The 24,491-nt window shown below is 36.4% G+C and overlaps 1 protein-coding gene across 2 annotated transcripts in view; it reads right to left on the reverse strand.

The window, feature by feature from the left end:
• The window catches only part of TMTC2 (transmembrane O-mannosyltransferase targeting cadherins 2), a 235,075-nt gene that overhangs the window by 21,706 nt on the left and 188,878 nt on the right, over positions 1 to 24,491 (reverse strand). For both annotated transcript variants that reach the window (XM_041474412.1, XM_041474411.1), the window contains 3 exons: positions 22,081 to 22,162; positions 8,194 to 8,308; positions 1,291 to 1,354 (listed from right to left, as the gene is read on the reverse strand). In XM_041474412.1, coding sequence (XP_041330346.1) covers positions 1,291 to 1,354; positions 8,194 to 8,308; positions 22,081 to 22,162 — 261 coding nt within the window. The remainder of the gene's footprint in view (positions 1 to 1,290; positions 1,355 to 8,193; positions 8,309 to 22,080; positions 22,163 to 24,491) is intronic.

A 24,491-nucleotide genomic window follows, 5' to 3' on the forward strand; every position in this document is an offset into this window, starting at 1 on the left:
ATCAATAATCAGAAATATCTAACCTTTAGAGTACTACTGCTATGAGCCTGCTCTCAGTCACTCCAAAGCCCTCTGAAAACCTCACACAAATATAACCATATTTAATAAGGTTATACACAATTAACTTATTTCTTACTTTCTGAGAAGCATTTTGAGCGTACAGTGAAGCACGGAAAAGAAAAATTGTAACAATTTGCAGACAGCTGAGGGAATACTTTCAACATTAAGGTATCCTCTCAGAAAAAAAGTCTTGAATTATGCAAGCGTTATGAATTACAAAGTCTTTATTGTTATTTCACAAAGTATGAAGTAATGAAATAAGTAGTTTTTTCAGAGTTCTTAAGAGACAGTATGAAAATGTGTAATCTCATGTTAATAAGTAATTATGGGTTTGTGTTTTTTTTGTATTTTGTAGTTGCTTTTGATTCTTAGCTCTGAAAACTCTTTTAAGTCTTTTTTTTTTTAAACTTGGGTTTTTCCTTTTTTTTAAACTGCATTTGCTGACTTGTATCCTCCAATGTGGCACTACAGACTTCTGTGACAGCAATCTTCCTAGATTTGATTTATTGCATAGACAAAGTGTTATGTATCTAAGATAAATTCTGCCCCATTTATAGTCACAATTTCTTCCTCAATATGTGAAGGTGATTGAAAAGAAATGTAATAGTAAGTAAGTAAAAAGTAAAAAAGGGTAAGTAAAAAATATTTTATTTCTTTAATTCCTGATGCAATGAAAATTGGAAATGAACTTCCGTTCTTAAAAGGCATGTCACTTACTCCTATATATATCTGCTCAAACAATAAGCATTTCTTTGCCAATATACAACTTCATCAGAGATAAACATCTTTACATTTGCTGAACAACGTTTGCCAGAAGTTCATGACAGATGAAAATCCATGAATGTATTATTAAAAATTCCTTAAACTGTGGCTCACAGGATAGCCTTTCATTTCTTTTTACTAGTGATGAGATGGAAATGGAAAAGCTTTACAAACTGAACACATTTAAACATAGATAAACAAATCTAAATCTATAAACTTTTCCAAGTATGTTAGCCAAGACTTATGGCTAGATCACTTCACTGAGGCAACTTGAAAGTGCAGTGATTAGTTTACAAATGAAAGGTTCATCTGAATATCCAACAATTAACTATTAAAAGAACATATATAACACAGGCTGAGAGATCAAATGGTCCAGCAAGAAGTTCTCCTCAACACAGGGTTCAGTAACATAGCACATTCATCAACTTATGATGGATAAGTAATGGATATCATCAAGAAGGTACTTACATTAGGTCTTAATCCTGCTGCCATTTCATAATACTTCTCAGCCTCTTCATTAAGACTGGCTTGTCTATCAGGATGGAAAAGAACAACATAGTTACACCTCATTTTTCTTGTGTTCATATAAAGCCACACCTAAAGAAGCATAGCTAAAAACTAAACACTGCAACTACTCCCTGCTGTTTAACATATTACTGTAACAAATGCACAAAATATGTAAATCTAGACGTTTTCTTATAGTTCAGAATGTCCATTAGTACAAATCCTCTTTACTTCATTTTCTTTTTAGTTCTGCAATGATATTAGTACATAATGGAAAGAAACACAGAATTTTGTGCCCTCCCAAAACCACTACAATTCCAGTAAAAAAAGGAAAAAAAGTCAAGTAACGTAAAGTTTTCTAAAAACTAGGTTTCCATGATTGAGGAACTAATTCAGAAAAGAGTTCAGATTTCAACATTTACTCACATAATTCTGAACAGGCATTTAAATGTAAATCTCATATTCCAAGAGAATAGGATGATTTTCTGGGTACAAGCAGTGTTAGCTCAATACTTTCTTCTCTCCTTACTACTAGTCAGCCACTACATGCTCCTCATAGTTTAGTTTTTATTTCTTCTCCTGAGTTTTTAGTTCAATGTCTTCAAACAAAAATGCAGTATGTTGCCAAAGAAATCCAAACACGTTTTTCTCTCAACAGGCCCTTTTTATCACTTCTCTCAAATTCCTCTCTTCTTTTGTCTCCACCTTCTTAATTTCCCCATGACTATTCATTTTGGCCACAAATCCACTGAATACCAGTTGATCACATACATGTCAAGGGAAAGATGGCAAATCTGTAAGAACAACCAAGCAGGACTCTCAGGTGGGCTACTTATCTTCTGCTAAAGTTATTTGCTATTTTCCTATGAATCCTAGTGTTAAGTCCTTTAACAGGAGACTTAGGACAGGAGATATTCAGCATATTTGTGTTTCTTATGTGATTACAGCTTCATTTCTGTGATACCAAATGGAAACATTAGAAAACAAGAATAAGGGTTGGCTGTTTGATGTCTTTTTTTCCTTCTTTTCCTGCTTTTGCAAACAGTTACTGGTTCAAAAAGTATTAATCAACCGAGCACTTGTTTTACCTTGTACATTACATGAGCCTTTACATGATTTGTTATCAGATTGTTTCTATCCACCCAGATTTCTAATTTTCTAAATTTGTTTCTATCCACCCAGATTTTAAACATTAGCCACATAATACATGGATAGGCAATTAATCCCAAACAACATATTTTTACAGCTATTGGTCTTGAGAGGAGAAAGTGAGAAAGGATAATCCCTTTGAAGTTTCTCATGTAATTCCTGTGCAAGATGAAACTACTTCATGACTAACAATTTGCTAAATAGAACCTGGTTTATACCTGTTAACTGTTTTAAATTACTTGGCACATGTATCATTGACTCAGCGGTTGCAGTGGTTAGAAATGATTGAATGTCTAAAAATATTCATTCAACCTGCTTCTGAATCACTCCTGCTGGGCATCAGTAGCACTTGAAACGATTGCAAAAAAAAAAAAAAAAATCTCATACTTAGGAATTTCAGGATTTACAGCAAGGCAATGTAAAATGAAACATGTTACAGAGCCTTTTTTTTTTTTTTTCCCCTGTTTGCACAAAGCTGTCAGGACACAAATCACTTCTGAAGTGGTGAAATAACATACAATAAACAAGGTGCCTTTCCCAGGAGGCAAATACAAATGCTACACTTCACCTCCAAAAAGAGTTGCCGGCATGTGAGTGTGGAACACATTAAAATCCTGTCCCCGCTTTAGGCCAGTGGAAATACACGGCTGGCTTTCCTGCCACATGTACATTTTGGAACAAGGATCATTAATTGCCAAGTGCAAATCAGTTTGAATATATAGTTCTCTGTTAAATACAGTTTATGGAAATGAATTCACAACACACTAACCTAGACAGGAAAATGCTAGTTCCATTTTTGGGGCATTCAGCAACAGTTCCTTTAGTTGCTGCAGAATTCTGGTTCCCATTTTCACTGCAAATTTAAGCTAGAAATTAATTACGTTAAGCCCTGAAACAGCTTTCCCTTGAGAAAAATTAAAGGCACAGAGGTAGGAAATTGCAGTAACCCTATGCCACTGAGCAGTAAAGAGCTCCGGATCAACGTCACATAATGGAAAGATGCTATTAAAAATAACGTAACTCACGTTAGAATAAAATATTAGATAAAATGTTGATAAAAAATCAGAGAGGAAGGAAAGGGAGGAAAGAGAGGTTCAGAAGAGAATCTTTTTCATAGTTATGAGCTATATTTTAACATCTATCTTGAAGGTTTGCATGAGGACTGACCTTGAAAACATACCTGATTTTCCCTACTAACAACTAGCATCCAATCTTGTTTTAAAGGAAAAAATGTTTCCACTTTTTATTCTCTCATATCTCTTAACCTGAGCTTACAGATCAAACAAGTCCCCATACTTAGCTTCAGCTGACTAACTGGACACCTAAAGTGACACCTAAAAATATGCTTGACGACACATCCCTTAGATTCTCCTGACACCCAGATATAGCCAGTTTACATTCATTTTGATTTTTAAATTGTTCACTGGAAAAAATATTGTTGTAAGAGAAAAACACCACCAATGCTGAGTAATTTAGATACATGTGAGTGAGAAAGGGTTAGTTTTAACATGCCTGCTGCTTGGTACAAGGCTTCGGACTGTTGATTTTTACAGTAAAATCATAGATGTCGGCACACCTACAAAGAAATTTTCTTCAGCAACTCCTATTTTAAAATGCTGAATGGCTTTCTTAATGGACCTTTTTATGTAACAACAAAATCATCAGGTTTATAATCAGTTGCTCTGTTGCAATGAACCATTCATCTACAGTTGTTCTTTTTTTGTTTGAAAAATCTATATATAAGTATAAAAAAAATCTAAAATAAAATCTATGTATATGTATATAAGTATGTATGCTTTGCCATACATACTTATATACTTAAGCACATAGATAGTAAATAAAGGATGAATATAATCTATTCAGATAATATCACAGGGTTAAGCTGTGCCTATGCTACTGTATCAGCAATTACACTCCATGTTTGGTCAGTATATTCTGGACAGCCAAAATACTCTTGCAGAAAATCACTGAAAAATAAAGATCATGTCATGTAGTACTGCTCTAATTTAGACTTCTGTTTTCAACAGCCAATAACCATCTGGTAACTTCATGTCACATGAGGTTTTCCCAGAACAACCCTCTCACAAAAGCCTGGAAAAATGAATTTTTGCTACAAAATGTGTTTTTAAGCAAAGAGGCCTTTTTCCTAAATCTGTTTTCATGTGGAGGCAAGGTGAAATTATTTTCCTGTTTCTAATTACTGTGGCGGTGCCACCACACTGCCGCCCTTCACTCTAGAAATGATCATTCCCTCACCCACATGGTGCCTTGCTACCCGTGAGCTGCCTTGCTCCTGGCAGCTCCTGGTCTGGGAGAGCAAAGTGAACAAGGGACAAGTGGCCCTTGTTAACACAGGGCTCAGCCAGGGAAGCTGCAGCACCGAACAATGTCACGCACACGCCTCGCTGCTCGGCCGAGAGACTTCCAGCTCCTCTGAGCTAGGGCACTGCAAATACTACAAACATAAAACACATGACCAGATACTGCTTTAAGAACCACCCAAATGGCTGCATGACCCTTGCAGAAAGCTGTCTGGAAAACAAATTTGTTGAGAAAATGAGTTTTACAGACAAGTATTACGCAAGTTAAAAGTTACCAGACTGTTGCAAAAAAATTAATTTCATTTATCGCACATCTCACCCCTCACAGATGACTTGAATCATCTTGCATTGCATTACAGGTTGCTACAGAAGTCATTTAGGAAAAAAAAAAATTAATAACTATAATGTAATTAGGAAAGGGGACGTCTCTCAATAATGCAAACAGAACTAAGTAATTATTTTTTTTTACTTCAGATTCAGTCACAAAGAGAGGAAATCGGCAATGTTGGAATATCTGATTGGAAGAGCAGACATTCTTGTGACTGTTAAACTGAGAACAGGCTATCTATAAATACAGCTACTGCATTTGGATCCAGTTAACAATTCTGTTGCAAATTTAAGAAAAATAAATTTAACTTGCAGCACTCCAGTTCTATTTTCAAAAGTTGTTAATTTTTATTTAGGTTTCATTTTAATTTTTTTTCTCAGCAAGTAGGGAGATTTTAAAAAAAGGAAAATATTTTAGCACTAGTCTAGAAAAATAAATTGCATTTTGAGAGAATAGTATGTTTATTTTCTATCCAAAACAGCTGTAAACCAAGAAATGTCTTCATATTACTGAGTCTTGTGACACTCCTTAGGCTAATGGTGGAAACAGTAGTAGGAGAGGAGGGAAAGATGATTCCTTCCTAATTCAAAAATATATCACTGTGAAAAATATTTGGTCTGAAAAAGAAAATATCAGAATCTATATAAAAATCTAAGCTTCTGTTATTATCTTGCAGTCATTTTGGAAACCTTGCATCATCCTCATTAATATCAATTTCAGTCTCTTATTCCACAACACGTCTTTAAAATTTATCCCATGTCTCTCACAAGAGACATTTCATTTTCATGCTCTGTGAACTTCTATAATGTATTTTCTATCTCACAGCTGTGCAGTTCATTCAAAATTCTTACTCACTTACCAGTGAGTTTTTATAGCTCTCTAGGGTACCTAAAGAGCAGTTGGTCACCTACTTGAAATTATGTCAGCCTTTCATTTATGACTGTCTTTAGCATTCCGTTTCTAGCAGTGTCACTCTGTGCCAGTTGGAGGACTCCCTTCTTTCCTTTGTGTCTTGGTATCTGTTTTCCTCTTGGAATCACCTCAGCCCTCCATTGTTCTAAAGATCCTAAAAATCATCTGCTTCTGAAGAGCCAGACTCCTGGTGGATTTGTAGCTGCTCTGTTACAATGAATGAATATGCATTGCCCTTGTCCAACAAGTATCACAGAAACAATATATTTGAATTAATTGCTGAGTAAGGCAGTGAACAAGGATGGACAAAAAATCATAACCTTTAGCAAAAATCAGTCAGACGCTAACACATGGGGTTTTGAGCAAATACTTGTCAGCACTGAATTCAGCTTTGCCACCCTGACGCTTTCAAAATCCTACAGACCACTTTAGACTCTCAGAGAGTATTAGGAAGGCATTATGATCTTCCACAAAGAGAGCTGAGTATTAAGTGAAAAATTAGATCAACTGGGTATCTCAAAGGAGCACAAGGGATTCTAGCTAAACTAAAGCAGGCCTATTTTTTAAGTGTTTCAGTTTAGTGCATTTGCTTTGTTTTTTAAGGTTTTGGCTTTGCACTTACAGTAAAAATTGAGAATGCAGCTTAGAATCACTGAGCTCATTGCTTGTCAAGGCCTCCCAAGAACAGTACACTCCCAACCAGATCAAGTAGGGTAACTGTGGCTGAGGTACAGCACAGCAACGTAGCTATACTTTGAAAGTGAAAAAATACTCATATCCAGATGTAAATATATGTGTTTCAAAGACCTCAAACGCTACTCTCAGTGCTCACAGAGAAAGCAGATTTATTAAACCTATTTCCAAAATAGTATTGATTTACACCACCACATTTTATAATGCACACAATTATACCACTAAACCATCTTCTGCAACACACTCAGTAAAATCAAGAATCTGACCCCTCCATACCCTTCTAAATTCAGCTGTCATGTCTAACTTGCTATACTTCTGTCTGTGAATTTGTAACATTAATCTAAATGTTTCAAATTACTGAATTCTGCCTTGAGAGACATCATCCAGAAAATAATCCTGGGGAAGGGAAGGATTCTTAAAATAGCTCGTAAACCTCTGCCAGGTCAAACTGTTGTTTACCAATGAGCCATTTGTCTTGGTTTCCTTTCTAATCTACAAGGAGTAAGTTATTTTTTAAAAATAACTTTTGATTCTACCTTCTCTTTCACAGTATTTTCTTTTTCTTTCATTTCTTATTTAAAATGCTAAAATATAAAGGAGCCTACTAAGATATCTTCAGCACAGAAATCATCTCAAGAACTGCTTTGTGCTAATGAAGCATATTTTTTTATTTCCTTTTTCATGCATTTTCTATGCTTAGATACCATCTAAATGAAATCAAGTATCCTTATAGCTGTTAAGTGGACAATAGACAACAATTAGATAGTTATCCTAGAAATAAGCATGGAGGATACCTATTACAGTAATGTGAGTTTAATGATAATGTTAAACTCACAGACAGAAGCTTAATGTTACTGAATAACCAGGTCTGACAGCTTTAAAAGCTAAAACAGAAGTCCAAAGCTTTGTTCTATTCAGACAGAAGATAATTAAATATAAGATTACATTTTAAATCACAGATTCTGAGAATATCACTAAGTGCTCCTATGCATCTCATAGTAATTATCAGCCTGGGAATATTTAGATTTCTAATTATCATAATGTTCCCTACTGACATTATCAGGAATTTTCAATATTCTCTATTTACATCCGGATGGGAAATATAGTCTCCTCTTTTCAGATATGCACACTAAAATTTTAAAAATCAGGTAAAAGGAAATCTTAACAGAAGATTCTTCACAAAAGAAAGACTTTTTCTCATATGCAAGCAAAATGCATTACCTGTGAACAACAGAAATTTTGAAGGTAGGAAATTATGACAGAATAAATAGTATTTAAGAAATGCAAAGTGCTAAATGCTGTAACAATTTAATTCCACTTCTTTGTATCTTATTAGCAATAATATTGAAGTATTCCAAATAGTTGCTGGGCTTTAAAAAGAATCCTGCATAGGCAAAGGCTATAAAGACTTTTTTCCTACAAAAGAAGAGGAAAATCAAGTGAGGCAGATGTACAAGCACTAACCTGAGCATATGGGCTGCATTGAAAACAACATCAAATTCCGTATTATCAAGTTCAGCTGCTTTTTTTGCCATTTCAGCTGCTTCTATCAGGCGGGATTCTTCTAGGAGGAACTGACCTGCAATGGAGTGTGTGAACATGAGCCCACAGGAAATAACTGATGTAATACACCTCAGACAGTACAGTCAGGAAAAGGAAGCACAAAAAAAAAACCCCCAAACAAACAAACCCAAACCCCAAACTAATAAACCAAGCAACAAACCAATGTCTCAGATTCAATGTTTTGATTCAATTTGCTGACCTGCTCTGCATTTCAATATCTTTAAAATATAGTCTGTGTAGAAAAAATGCAATCAATAAGACAACTAATAACAACATTTTTGGAATATATACTCAAGAAAATTGAGAATGATAGAGTAAAACTCAGATATTGAGAAACAATACTCCCAAACACCAAGAAGCCTGCCATTTGAGAACACGCCCTTCTGCCTATACAACTCCCATGATCTTTTCTTCCTCAAAACAAACTGAAATAAAATAGTGTCTACAAATCAAAAACATTCCCAAAGAATATCCCAAAATTTGTTTTAGAAGCATATCCCAAAATCACATAAAATGATAAATTTTTGTATACATGGTATGATAACATTTTTCAGCTTTAGAATTCTACCTTGTATTTGCTTTAAAACCATTACATATACATGTATACCTTAATGGACTGGTATTTTAAAACATATTTCACTAACACTAAAAGAATCACAACAGGTAGCTTTTTAAGTTTCCCATATGTTACTTACGTCTCACATTAAACAAATATAGAAGATGGCTAAAATCAAGTGACTCACATTTTACAATGAAATTATCATTATCATTAAACCAAGTATAAACTGAAAAGTATGAATAATTTAGCATTAACCAAGCTGAAGTAGTTACAAAAACAAACATGTAAAATACAGTAGAACTCTATAAAAATCAGTTTTCCTTTGAAGAAGGTGAAAAAAAGAATTTGGAAGGTACTCACCCTTATCTTTGCTAGTTTTAATGCTTTTTCACACCTAATCTGTAAAATGTGTCAATTTTTGCAACAACATTTTAAAGGAATTCAACCATGTAGTCTCTGTGTGTACATAACTTTATATTTGGAAAAACTCTCCTAAAGCCTAGTGATTATACATTCCACCATCACATCCTTCCCTTTTTGTCTTTGTCAAGTAAGGTCCCTTAGCCAAAACTCTGCCATGTCACCACTAACCACAAGCCTCACCAGGAACAATAAACCACGGGTAAATTATATCCTGTCATGGTAAGGGATTTTCTCTTTTTTCTTTCCCCCTTTCCTCTTTCATTCCCTGTTGCTCACATACTTGCTGTGTGCTTAGGTGAAAAATTTCCTTAACCAGAACTAGCAAGGTCTTTACAAGCAATGTGAACCCAGTGATGCTTTGGTACAATAAAGACATTCACAGAAAGAATCATTTCAATACAAAAAGTCATGCAAGACAGCTTTTTTAGCTTTTTGTTTTCTCTGTGGATACATTTCAGCTTGTGAGAGTTGGCAGATTATTTACTCAGTCTCCTATATCTTAATTATTCAGATCAGCAAAACTTGTAAAAACATTATGGTACCTTCCTGCATTCACAGTATAAGGTTTGCTTGCTTTAGTTACATCCACACTCTAATGCGTACCACACTTTGATGCAGTACAATGCTTTGTGCTTATTGTGCCCAGAAACAGATGATTTACAAAAAAAAAAAAAAAAGCCTTCCCACACATGGAAATAAGTAAATAAATAAAAAGAGAGAAGAAAACATAAGAAGAAAACATAGTTCAAGAACAACTTGGACCACAAGAAATTAATACGTCTTCAGAATTATAAATCAGTGGTTAAACCGTTAATGGAAGTCTCTTAATGGAAGTTTCTTCTAAAGGGAAAAAAATTCTGACAAAAGCTAATAGCTCACATTTTTTAAAAAATATTTTTATTTTGGGTACCACATCAGAGTATGCCTTATATGCAGCAGGACAAACTCATATTTGAATATGAAAATTCTCTAAGTAAATCTACTAAATAAAATAGTTCATATCTATTTGGGCAGAATTCCTATTTTCTTTAAAGAGCAATCTTTGAAATAAACTTGACCAACTAGTATTCCAATTCTCTTCCAATGAATGAAGCAAAACAGTATCCCTAATCTTTAAGTCCATGTTAAAGCACACCAGCCATAAAAGAGTAAGGTACTTTTGCTAATGAAAGCCCTGGATTAGCAGAGTGAAACACCGGTAGGTGGATGTGCTACTGATGCACTCAGCCAGGTGGGAGAATGAAGACATAAGTAAAATTTTCATTTCTTCAAAAAAGTAAGTTCTAGGACTGTACATTACCATACGCTAGTCTCTGCCCTGTACTGGAGGTGGCAATTACTCATGCTGAGTGGGTAAGTAGCAAATGATGCATATATAACAGGAACTGTATTATCCTCTATACACAAATCCTTACAGAACTCCAGTTTAGGGGCAGTTCTCTTCATAAATGACTTGGATGGGGGTCTTCAAGGCATACTAGGTAAATTTGCCAATGATACAAAACTCAGAGGAGCTGTCAACTCCTCTGAGGACAAGTACCAGATTCTGCACCTGGAATGGGGCAACCCTGGATGTACAAACAGTGTGGGGAATGAGATGCTGCAAAACAGCACCATGGAAAGGGACCTGGGGGTCCTGGTAGATGGCAAGTTGAACGTGAGTCACAGTACCATGGCACTGTGAGCCAGCTGAGGGAGGTGATTTTCCCATTCTACTCTGCAGTAGTTTGATCTCACCTTGAATATTGTGTGCAGTTTTGGGCGCCATAACATAAGAAGGTTATGAACCTATTAGAGAGCATTCAGAGGAGGGTTGCTGACTAAAGAATTCCTTAATTGCATGGGCTTCAAATAAAAGATGCTGCTACTTTTTTCAGTCTAGTGAAATGTCAGTACCTGAGCGTACAGATGTGTGGTGGGTTGCCCCCTGCCAGTATCCAAGCACTCACACAGGGTGAGGGGAGAAAACAGAAGCACAAAACCAAGAAAATCTCTTAATCAAGATAAAGGCAGTTTAACTTGGGGAAGTTAAAAAAACTCATACTAAAACAGCAAACAGCAAAGTGAAGGAAATTTCTCACCACTTCTCACAGGTAGAGTGATGCTCAGCCAGCTTCCAAACAAAGCCATCTCAAAAGCCAAAACCCTTCTTGTTTCTCTATCACAGTTTTTATTGCTGAACATGATGTTATATGGACTGTTATATCTATCCCTTTGGCCAGCTCAGGTCTGCTGTCCAAGCTATGTTCCCTTCATAAAAGAGAAAGCCTTGACACTGCTCAAACACTATTCAGCAGCAGCCAAAACATTGGTGTGTGTTATCAAGACTGCTTTAGTCACAGGGCATCATCCAGGCTGCTATGAAGTTAACACTATCACAGCCAGAACCAGTACATGGTGGAAACTTTCAGATGAAAATTGATTTGCCAAGTTCTCCTGAAAGGCAGACTAGTTTTATTCACACATCTCAATTTAATTTAAAGCACCTAAATAGAAAAATACTGTTTTGAAAACATTAGCTGCCATTCCTTTTAATCTTATATACTAAATACATACAAGAATGAGCTGTATTGGCAGTTTACTGCTGTGCTTTCTTCATTATAAAACAGACTTCTGAACCTTTCCTGTCAAAGCCATAAAGAGGTGTTCCCAAGAGCACTAGCAGGGTGTAATATTGGCAAGGTGTTGAAGGTGGATCAGAAGGTATGATCTGCAAGCCCCTGCATCCAGGAACCACTTGTGTGGGTCTAAATTTATATGTAGGATTTTCTTCTCTGACAAGAAGCTGGCAAACCTCATGATTTATGAGATACTGCCCAACATCACATAGAGAGCTTACTTATTGCAGGTGTCACGATTCCAGCTCTTGCCAACAACATAAATTATGGTAGCCTGACTGTTTTTTGGAATCACAACAGCTTTTGAGAAACCACATTTTCCTATCTAGAGGAAAGAATATTTTTCATTACTCTTCTTCTAAACTGGAAGTGGGAAATCCATAGTCCAGGAAAAGATGTGACTTTCAGAAACACTTTTCTTTTCCTGGCATGTTACTTTTTAAATAAATTTTCTGCATTTCTTGCAAGAGAGCACAGGGGTGAGAGGAAACGCACAGTCAAAGAGTTTTGAAGACCTCTGATAGCAGAGAACTGATTCAGTATTTCCCAATCCTCTTAGTCTTTTTTTCCTAAACTATCTAAGAAACAGAAATAGCATTAAAGCTGCTGAAATCTGTACCTGCAACCTTGTTCAAATTTACTTTTCATTGCAAACTATCAACAGTGGTTTTGAGTCTTTATTTGACCAAAAGCTTTTGGGGCAATATACACAAAAGTGAGATATAAGTATGTATGTAATTTAAACAGGAACAAAATATTTCCAGTTCCCAGCAATTGAAAAGAACAATTTATTTTTGTTTATCAATTTTTGAAAAGTATTTATCTACATAATGAAAGCCTACAGCTCTCTATCCTGTATAATTGTCTCCCTAAAACAATCATGAACATTTGTAAAGAATTTGTTAAGATATGCACCACCAACAATTTAAAAGCCATATATCTGAACTGGTAGTTCTGCTGCTTTATTGTAACAAGAAAGGTATTAATTGTTTGGGATATGTCTCTGTGTAAAAATCTTTTATGTTCAGAGCACAAAGGCATTAGCGTGCTCCTCTAGAATGGGCTTAACTATTCCTTGCAGGCACTGTGAGCCTTTATTTTACTAGATAAAAGTGCAATTTGCTTAATTTACTAGATAAAAGTGCAATTTGTACCAATCTTCTAGTTGAAATGTTCCCTCTTTTACTCAGTGGCAAACACACAAAGGTACTCTCTCCCAGAACAGAGTAGATTTCTGAAATAACTCATCTTGCTAGTGTTGCTTTTGAAAAGAGCTATCTTGAATGTTCTCAGAATGCTGCTGGTTCTGCATTCACTCAGGTTGCCATGACAGACTTGTGGGGTGATAGCTTTAGTAATCCAACCAAAGCTGAGTAAACTACCTTTTGAATAATAACGAAAAAACTTCCAGTGCCATCCTAACTGGAATTTGCTTCTTTCAATATACATTTCTCACCAAGTCTTCTGCTTGTTATCCTCTTCAAAAGAAGTTTTTACTTCTACAACATGAAAAGTGACTCTACCAAGATTCAACTGTAAAATCTGTTTGTAATAAACTTCACTAGAAGCTCTTTCAGCACATTCAACATTGCGAACTGGAAGCTGAGTATCTGCTGGTGCTTTCAAAGCATTTCAAGTTTCAACAGAAATCAGAAGAGGGAGTGGATTCTGGCTGACTCAATGCATTGCATCTTGCCTGATGCAGATGATGTCTTGAGAGCAGAATTATATTCTCAGTGGCAGAACCATCACTGAAGTTACTATCAACTTCAGCTCTGCTGCAGCAATGCAGAGCTAAAAAGCTGATGCAACCAGAGATTTCAAAATGGAAAATTTAAATTGCATTCAGTGGAAGAAATGAGGAGAGGCCTTGCCTGCAAGTTGATTTCCCAAGTATTTCAGACGATGAATCAATTTCAAGATGCAGAATCAACAGACGTGACCTAATATAACTGCTTCCTTCAGAAGATTCAAAACAGATTCACAGGCTGTGAACGAGCAGTTCCCAAAGCAAGGGAATGTTTGATTAAATATCCTCCTTTTCCAGGCCTGTTTACACAATTTCTTGCCGAACATGGAAGATGTGATGGGAGAAACAAAGGCAACTGATATCACAATCACCTAAATGGTAGCAGCATTTCAGTTTTTGCTGCTCTTTGTATCCCATTCCATCTTAATCGAAAGGTGTACTCTTGATTTCTTGCCGGAAGGACTGCTGGAGACCTTATCCCTTTAATTAGTTCCCACAGAGAAAATTCTTCCATGCAAATAAAATATAATGAAACACTAAGCAAGTCAGTGGGTGCTGCAATGTCATTATATGCACTGGCTTGGAAAAGACTTTTTTTATTAGTCCTTTTCTTTGTCTGAAAAACTTACCTGTTGCAGTTGTGCTAAATATACCACTGGATGTCATTCAGAGCATGATCACAGACAAGAGAGAAAAAATTAACTAGCAAACCTTTGGGAGTTGATGAATAAACCTTTGAGCACATCTGGATCACTGTAAGCTCTCACCAAACCAAAAGATTAATGATGAAAATACATACTACAGAGGATCTCATGATTTACAAATACTGAGGAAGATCTTGAACTTTATATCATTTCCCAGACACCTGATCATGTATAAGACATGGAAATGTAAAATTTGGCTGAAAAAGAACTATCCAGTTGCACTTTTGTAGCAGCTTCATGCTATCTCTACAAAAATCTCCATGAGATAGTACTCATAGGTCAAAACGTATGACCATTAGCAAAGAAGCCCCCAGCATTGTTCATGCCACAAAACCTCCAACATTGCTCATGTTCTTCTTTCAGTCCCTACAGAAATACTGCATTTTGGCAATATGGAAGAAGCATACAGATACATTTCTAACCCCACCTCTGATCTGCACTATCTATATCACATCTTTTGAGCAGTCTAGTATATTGTGCTGAGGAAGCAGAGTCAACCATGTATTAGAGATGTCAGAATGATTAGATTTAAGGCTAAACCCAAGGAAAGAGCCAGAAGCATGGAAATTCCACAGCATTTCAGGTCAGTGACCTAGCTTGTTTGGAAATACTCCACTGCATTCCACTTGAGTGATTGGGTCTAAAGGGAGTTTCGAAAAAATAAGTTATTATAGTGGTCTGTAATAATCTTTTAATGCTGTGTGATAACAGTAGCCTAGAGAGTGACAAAAAGGACTTAAAATTGGTAGATTGTCCTGAACAGGTCAGTTTTTGTCCTCAGTTTGGAAGTAAGAAATACTGTTGGTTAGTAGTAGCTGAAGATTTTCTTAAAGTTTATATAGGGAGTTCTGGGAGAAGAAAGCTTAATTAAGTCTTTCTGCAAGACAGTTCTGCTTCAGGTCTAGGAATCCTGTTTTCTTGGAATTACGTTCATTGATATTGCAGGAGCAGGTATAAGCCATAGTCCAAAGTCAGGACCCTGATTTGATGGCACATGGTACGTTCAAGATAGAGAGAACCTTTCTCCAAAGAGCACATATGTTCATTGAACATGTATTATTTGAGTATCATAAACTAGTTTATAGTTTCCCTCCAAAATCACTGTATACCAGTGTTGGAATATTCCAAATATTTAAAAAGGCAAAACCTCTGTCATTGGCAGAAGGGTTCACAAGTGCACACTGGGAAGTGACTTAGTGATGGACATACTATATCTGGTTCACTTTGACCCTACCTCATCAAGGGATTTAATTTCTCAATACAAAATCACCATGTAGCATCTGGGGTCCCCAATTCAGCAGATCCATGCACTTTTATTTATCATTTGGTATATACTGCATTTAGCTAACCTGTCAGTCAGAAACAGGACAATCCATTCACCTGGATTTATGGCTTATGAAGTTTTATTCATTTAATTGACAAAAGTGAACACTGACCTACCTGTGGACTTACATGACATTTCTACCATCCACATAAAACTCTCCTAAAGAAATTAGTAAGATTTCATGAGCAGGTAATGGTTGATATTCCTCTTTCTTATAAATACAACATTGATACTCTATTTTTCATTAGTTCACTGTTTTCTTTATGGGAGATTTTCTTTAAATATGTGGGGAAAATATATAAGATTTTTCCTAGGCTGCTCTTCACTCAATGAAGAAAAAAAGCACAAAGCTCAAGCACTGAAAACAATGTGACTACATGGAAATATTATAAATACAGCACAAAGAACCATTTAGGTTGGAAAAGCCCTTAATGATCATTGAGTCCAACCCTTGACGACCACCACCATGCTCATTAAACATAGTACTAAGTGCCAAGACCAGTCCCTTCTTGAACATCTCCAGTGATGGTGACTCCACCACCTCCCTTGGCAGCCTGTTCCAATGCTTACTATCCTTTCAGTGAAGAAATTCTTCCTGGTGTCCAACCTGAACCTCCTCTGGCTCAGCTTGAGGCCTCATCCTTTAATCGTGTCACTGATTGTCTGGGAGAAGAGACCAGCCCCCAACTGGCTACAGCCTCCTTTCAGGCAGGTGGAGAGCATGATAGGGGCTCCCCCTGAGTCTCCTTTCCTCCAGGCTGAACACCCTCACTTTTCTCAGCCACTCCTCACAGGACTTGTGCTCCAGACCCTTCCCCAGCCTTGTTGCCCTTCTCTGGGCATTCTCCAGCACCTCAATGTCTTTCTTGCAGTGAAGGGCCCAGAACCAGACACAGGACTCAAGCTGTGCCCTCACCAGTGCCAAGTACAGGGACACAATCCCTGCCCTGCTCCTGCTGGCCACGCTATTGCTGATTCAGGCCAGGATGCCATTGGCCTTCTTGGCCACACCTGGGCACACGTTCAGCTGCTGACAACCAACACCCCCAGGCACCTTTCCTCCGTGCAGCTTTCCAGCCACTCTGCCCCCAACCTGCAGTGCTGCAAGGGGTCATTGTGACCAAAGTTCAGGACCCAGCACTTCACCTTACTGAACCTCAATCTAAGCAGAAACATCTAAGAAAAAAAAAAAAAGTCACACCTGTAAATATATAAAAATTCTCACTCTCACTAATACATGTAGGCCTAAGACTTCAAAAACAGTGCTTGAAAACTCACTGCTATCATATTTCAATGAAATATACTTTGATCCTTAAACCATAGCAATTCCAACACATTTTCAGGCTGTGACATAGGAGTGGTAAAGCAGCCATCTTTGGAAGTAAGACATACAAAATGCTCATAAATTTAGGTGAAAATTTAGTCATCAAAAAGGGCTAAGAGCCCTTTCCAGAAACAGTGATTAGAAAGATTATGATGAAATTGAAAAACAATAAAAAAGGCAGTTAAGAAGTTAAACATGCTTAAAAAGAAACAGATAATATAAGAAAATCTATAAAAATAACTCCTAAATTATCACAAATTCAGAAGTGAATGAAAATGTAAAAACAAATGTGTATTTGGGAATATCTTCATCTGTTCTTAGTTCAATGAGGATATAGCTAATACACTTTGGTTTTATGTAATCTGAAAGTCTCTTTTTGTTTTACATCTCTAACTGGGAATGCACTTAAAACGGCAGATGATCAATGTGAAGTGCCAAATTAAGTGAATGCATAATTAATATGAGAATAATCCATTTTTGTAATGAAAAAGGAATCTTTAAACAATTTAAGCTTATTAGAAACAATGGAATTCAAAGGAAACTATTTTAAAAGGAGGTGTCAACAACTATTAATAAAACAGAGTTAATTTGAACATCCTGTTGGGTTCCAGACTTTTCTATTCCAATTAAGCTACTACAAATATAAGGGAGAAGGGACCTCTACAAACATTTATCTTGAAATCTTACTCCTTCTTTGTCTCTTTGTTTTATTCCCCACCCCATTTTCATAATTTTTGAGAAAGGCCACTATATGCACATTAAGAGGCATAGTGGCAAAACGTATTTTTAGGAGACAAGTAAAATGAACTCTACTTTAGTGTTTTTGGGGGGGTTTGTTCGGCTTGGGGGTTTTTTGGGGTTGTTTTTTTTGTGGGGGTTTTGCTGTTTATTTTGTTCTTGTTTGCTTGGTGAGGTTTTAATGATTATTATTTTATTTTTATTTTAAAACAGCACATTATAAATAAAATAAGACTTCTGGAGATAAACTCTTTACACAACAAATATCACTGTAGATTTATGGTGTTTTTCATTTAAGAAAAAGCTAATACAGAAAGCTTCAACAATTTCAAACTCCTTAATTACACTGTATCCTACTTACTGAAGAATTTATTTTGTTGGGTTTTTTTAAAAAAAAAAAAGATGAGTACACAAGTATGTCACTGTTTGAAATGCACCTCATCTCTGTGCACTGACAGATTTTATACATAATCTTTCTTCAGCTTCTCCTGAGATAGGCTCAGTGCAGACAGAAACAGAGACTTTTACCTCCTTTGTCATACATCCAAATACTATACCCAAAACTACCTAGTCTCTTAAGAGCCTTAAGGGCACTTGTCTGACTGAACACCCCTGTGTTGGGCACATTTGTTGACAAATTTGATGTACTGATTCTTTAGATGCTATTATGTTCTTAAAATATTTAGAAGCCAGTTCCTTTTAACTTGGTTATTTCATAGGTACCTCTTTGTGGTTTCTCAGACAGACACTTAGATTCATCCCTTTCATTTCATCGAGGCAAGCAGCTCAGGAAGAGTCAATAGTCCATGGAGACCACTTCAATTATGTCATAAATCTGTTGATGACCAACATTACCAAGATCTTGTGGGATTCAAAATGGCCTGCTTGAGTTATATGTTCAAAGCAAAGTGGGATGCATGACTGCCAATATCTTGAGTAGATGTGGGTATGACAGTTTGAAAAAAACTTTCCCAGAGAAAAAAAATTGCAATTCAAAAATAAATACATGTTAAGTTTGACCTTTTTTAGTCAGAAGTGTTCATGTTAGGCAGTCTTTAGAAAATGTGTATAAAATAAAAATGTGTATAAAAATACACATTTAAAAGCTGCAAACCTTACAGAAGCATACAAATTCAGTATCCAAAAAAATTCCTCCTGTTTTCTAGTTCAAAAATGTGTATGTTGGGGGGGGGGGGGGGGGGAAGTATTGCTGCTTCTTTACCCTTTCCTCTCTCACTTTTTCTTCTTCCTGATTCATGAGAATTTTGTCTCTTCCAACTGTGAGGTGTAGCATACTGTGTACCTGAGCAGCTTGTAGCAGATCATTCATCAGCACTCAAGTATTTGTAAGATGTAATGGTTTTGTACCAAGTTCAGATGTTCAGATAACTGGCATTATCCAGTTTTTCTGAATAATGAATTTTCATCTGAGAGGGGACTGCCATCCTCTCTGGTCACTAGAGTAAAAGCCACTTCCCTTTAGGTCCAATGAAGCGGCATCATGTCAGCAGTCTACAGGGATTTATACACCTTCAGCTTTTCCACTATTTCTCCCTTCAGACATCTTCAAGCATAATGAGTTTGGGAAATGCTGCTTAAAACTTAAATCCCCTTAAATCCAAAGTCAGCCAAGTACCTATAGAAAACTAATTATAATGCCAGCCTGAGCAGAGAAACATGCTGTGGTGGTATCTTTCTAGGAGAAACCATGAAACTGATCCACTCCCTCCAAATTTTCATGTGATTAAATAAGCCTCCTGCACCAAGTCATACCTAAAAATAGCTTTGGCTTACGACTTGAATTAAAGCACATCATAATACAAAGGTAAGCCTCTTAAAAGACACAGCAAATTGACAGTTTTTCTCAGAGCTCCAAGAAAAGTCCAGAAGGTTAGAAGTCGAAAAGAACATCTGGACAACCTGGAAGCACAAATTCCAAGTGCATGCAATCCATGTGCACTTGGAAGAAAATCTTCAGTCCGTTTATTCCTGCTACTCCATCAACACTCTGTCATGTCCCAGCTGACCACTCTTTTCATTTGGCTGCTTTGTGAGGTATGTGTTTTTTTAGGACTGATGCCAACTACTTTATTCTCTCATCTAACATCTTCACGCTGAGAAAAAAAAGTAATTTCTAAGATTTACACGCAAAATATGGATGTATTTCCCCAGGATGTAGAATGTACCTGTGACAAGGTGCTGGAACAAATTAATGAGATGGAGAGGTAAAGCTTGAAGTGTTCACTAGAGATTCCACGGGATTATTTGGAATGCCCCTGGTAACACACAGTACATAGCCCTCATTATTCCAGAAATAGGTAGAAAAGAGAAGAGAAATAAAACAAGGAAGAAAAGAAAGAAAAAGCAAGGATAATTTAGTTGAAATTTTATAAAGTTCAGTGCCCAAAGCAACAAGGATTTGAGATCAGCTGTACCACACAGACACAAGAGGCAAGCAGAAGTAGACCATATCTTTCTCATAGCTGCTTTGATATAAATGTAGAATAACATCACTAAACCAGTGAGGCGATCAGAAGTGATATTATGAAAAGATTTCACATGCATTCAGAAGAGCTCTCTGGGTATAATGCTCCAAGACCTAATGACTGCTAAAGAGAACCTTCTTGTGTCTATTGCCCTTCAGCATCCCATTTTACTATGCTGTTATTCCAAACTGACTGAATTTCACTCTTCACTCCTAATCTGCTGAGTAGAACCTCACTTATGTTGATTATCACCTCTGCACAATGACAGAACCCACTTTTTGAACCTGGTACACAATAAAGGAAAAGTTTTCCAATGTTTTTAGGGAATAATCTTAATTAGGAAATAACACACCATGTTAATATTGTAATCTGGTAATGAAGAAGTCAATATGTCAGACATGAATGATGATTTGAATAACCATGCTTTTAGTTTATAGGATACCTGACAATGACAGAGGGAATATTGCAGGAAAGGACAAGCAAGTTGATGAGTAGTGAGCAAAAAAGAAAAAAGTTCTAGACCTATAATAAATAAAATACACTAAATCCTAACATCATTTGCTGAGATGGACTGTTTAGACCAACCACTGAATTTTTATGCAAAGATTTCTTAATCATTTAGGACAGATTTCTTAGTAACAAAGGCTGGAAGGGGCTTGAGTAGGATTTCAAGAAACCATCAGCTGTAACTTTTACTCATTGTCTTGAGATATACACGTTACTCACATCCAATTGAAATAATGGGGTTTATATGCACAAATATCCCTATCATCTTTACTTGTACAGGCATAAAGAGAAGACAAGGCTTTGAACTGCAGTGTTTCATAATGCAAAATAATGCAACACTGGGCTACATTAATTTAAATACAATAACATGTTCCAAGTTCAAAGGCTGATTCTAGGAATCTAACATACAGAATTTCATACTGCATAGGACCAAATAGATACAGCATATGAGCAATTCAGACAAAGTTATCACAGAGTAAAAACATGATTATTATGTGAGATTGATTTTCCCCTTACCCACTCATTTTTATTTATTTTACCACTAAGAACCAGAAGAGAAAATTAAGATAATATACAAATATATATATATATATACACACACATATAGTGTGCTGCGTAGTTCCCTACCTTCTTCCTAAACGAAGATGAAACTTACTGCTTTCTATGTTCCAATTGGCACAACATAGCTTGCATTTTAAGATTTGTCCATTATCAGTTTTAAAATACAGTAAGAATTAGGCCATAAAGATAAATAATTTTGGTTCCCTGAAACTAAACACATCTGGAAGTGTTTTTTGCACATCTAGCAAAAACAATCCAAAGTTACAAAGATACCTTCAAATTAACTGTGTGCTTTATGCTACATGCATAGCCTAAAAGGAAAGATACAGCCAACTTGTCAAAACTTTTTGTAATGCTTAGCCATTTCAAGCCAAGAAGGTGGTGGGAAGGAGGTAGATGTAAGGCCTGTAAGACACTTCAATATGTGGAACTCACACACACTAGAGTAGAACTTCTGGTTGCCCACCCACCAACAATCAGTGAAGTCAGGCCAAAACTGTTAACAATAATATTCCAGGCCATGAAACTTTGACATATGGCAATAGCCACCTTTGTTCTTTCCCAGGGAGGCAGCAATACCAAAATTCCATAGGAGGAAAGCTATGCAAAATATGAAAATCTTCACCTCTCCCTCTACAATGATGGAAACATGGTAATGAAGTAATATATGGTAGATTAGTTTCTTTCCTTTTAAAGAAGATATTTTGCCAGTAGAATTTCTCAAATCTTTAATCACTTGGAGAGATTAAGAGCAAGCCTGGAATATGTTGAAATTCTACCTATCTGAAACATACCATAATGCATGTAGCAGTTTCCTTTGGTAGGATCCAGCTGAATAGCCTTCATGAAGTACTTCTCTGCCTCACTCTTGCGTCCCTAAAAATAAAACAAAAAAAAGGGGGGTGAAATTATTTTAACAGTGTGTCACCCTGGAGCAATCCTGTACAGTTAAAATTTACAAATTCCAGGCACTGCAGAAAAACAACCACTATTATCACTACACTTTAACCAAAATAAATAAAAATGTTTAAATGCTACAGTAAGTTTTGTGGTCAGCTACTTTATGGTGCAGATCTCCAGACTGAGGAAGAAATGTATCCAACATCATCAATGTGCAAGAAGTAAGAAAGTGGTAGAAACATTTTGCAATAAGTATTGTAAAGGGCTTTGGGGTGAATATCAGTTCCATGCTCCTTTTCTGGACAAGCATTACACTCACCCAAGCTAAAATCAGAGAGAAACTAGGACAGAGCTTAAGTCATGCTCCTAAAAAAAAAAAAAAAGTTGGTGGGGGGTGGAGGAGGGAAAGCATGTTATGGTTCTATGAAATCACAGAATCCTAGAAGTTCTCATGTTGGAAAGGACCCATAAATATCATTCACTCCCACTCCCTGATCCTCACAGGACTACCTAAAACCATGTGACCAAGTGTTTTCCAGATACTTCTTGAGCTCTGACAGGCTGGATGCTGTAACCACTTCCCAGTGACCTTTGCAGCAAAAAAACCTCTGCCTAATATCCATTTGGAATGTCCCCTGATGGAGCTCCATTTCTTTTCCTTGTATCCTAAATAACACTATATACACAGCCAAAGGTAAAGTTACCACAAATGAAAGTACATAAATAGAAAATATTTTAGGGTTTAATGTGGAAAGTAAAAAAAAAAAAAGTATTTCTGATTTTAATGTGGGAAGTCAGATTTTATCAGAAATCAATTCTGAAAACCATAAAACAGCTGTAATAGAAATGGTAATTTTTAAAGACAATTGTGAAAGGTATGACAACTGGTCAGGGAAAAGAAACCCCCAAAACCAACCAAACCAAAGCCTAACAGAACTGATGGTAAAAAGAATAGACATTTCTGAGACAGAGATTTGCTTATCACTGGAATCACCAAATCACTATAGTTCCATTATGGTATAGAAGTGCCAGAAGAGATCCATTAGTGGTCATTATTCCTGAAAAAACAGTGATATTGGATTAGTCCAGTCTGATACTCAAACACAAATCACTATCACATATTCAGTAAGACACCTGTGACCTGTTTATCCCTATCCCCATGAAATTAGCTGCTGTGGTTTGTGCTATAAAATAGGCAGCCTGCAGAATAAAGAGCAGTTAAGCTTAACCCCTGCGGAAGAAAGGCACTGTGGCCTGCACCTCTCAAGTTGCCTTGAGTGTGATTTCACAGATACAGCCATATAGGCTTTCTCAAGTTTTGTGGTCTGGAAACAGACATGGCACACATCCTGCACTATCCCACAAGTTAACATAGGAATAATAATGAGATCTGTTCATGATTACAGCTGCTTTAGATTCTTAGTATTTCCCTCAGGAGTCTTAGAGACAATAAAATAGAGTGAAGGAAGTTGCGCAGCACACCAAGAACTATATGAAGACCAGGTTCCACCAAAACCAACAGAGAGGTCACGTTTCAAGAAAGCATCCTGGCAGAGATACGAGCAGGCTTACCATTTACAGGATTCTAGTTTCACAGAATGAATGTTCATTGGGGGTAAGAATTCAGGCGTATTATTTAGGGAACTTTCTTTGGTAAACCCGTATTCCTTAAAGCCAAATCCACATGGCACAAGGTTCCTATCAACCAAATGGTGCAATTACATGCTAGTGCAATTCTGCAATTACATTACTATCTTATATTGCAGAGGCTCATCCTGCTTTATATAAAAACCCAAACCACAAACAACAACACAACAAACAAAAAGCCCAAAACAAAAAACTGTATGACACATAACCCAGACTGATTTTTCCTCTTTTACTAGTGCAGTAAAGACATAAATACATGTATATATATATATATATAAAACACAATCTTTTAAAATACCATGTAACTATAGTTAAGAACAAAAAAAAAAAAATCAAGGAAAAAACCCCCATCAATTAAAGTAACTAGCAGGGTGAGAGGATAATTGAACACTCAATTTTGCACATTTAACTCTAAGGCTGGCAATTGTGGTCTGGCAAAAGTTACAATGGCTTATCTAAGTCTAGCACTGAGGCTTCAAAATGAGAGGCACTAAGCATATGTATCATTAATACTGACAGAATGAACATCTACAGATTTTGCATAATTGCCTTTTTTAACAGACCGACATAATTAGTCTTAGCCAGTTGCACTCTGTTGCTAGAACATCAAAGCACAGTTCATTGAATACAGTCACAAAATTGTAGCTTCTACCTACAG

This window comes from Pyrgilauda ruficollis, unplaced genomic scaffold, assembly GCF_017590135.1.
Source record: "Pyrgilauda ruficollis isolate IOZ18807 unplaced genomic scaffold, ASM1759013v1 scaffold32, whole genome shotgun sequence".
NCBI lineage: Eukaryota > Metazoa > Chordata > Aves > Passeriformes > Passeridae > Pyrgilauda > Pyrgilauda ruficollis.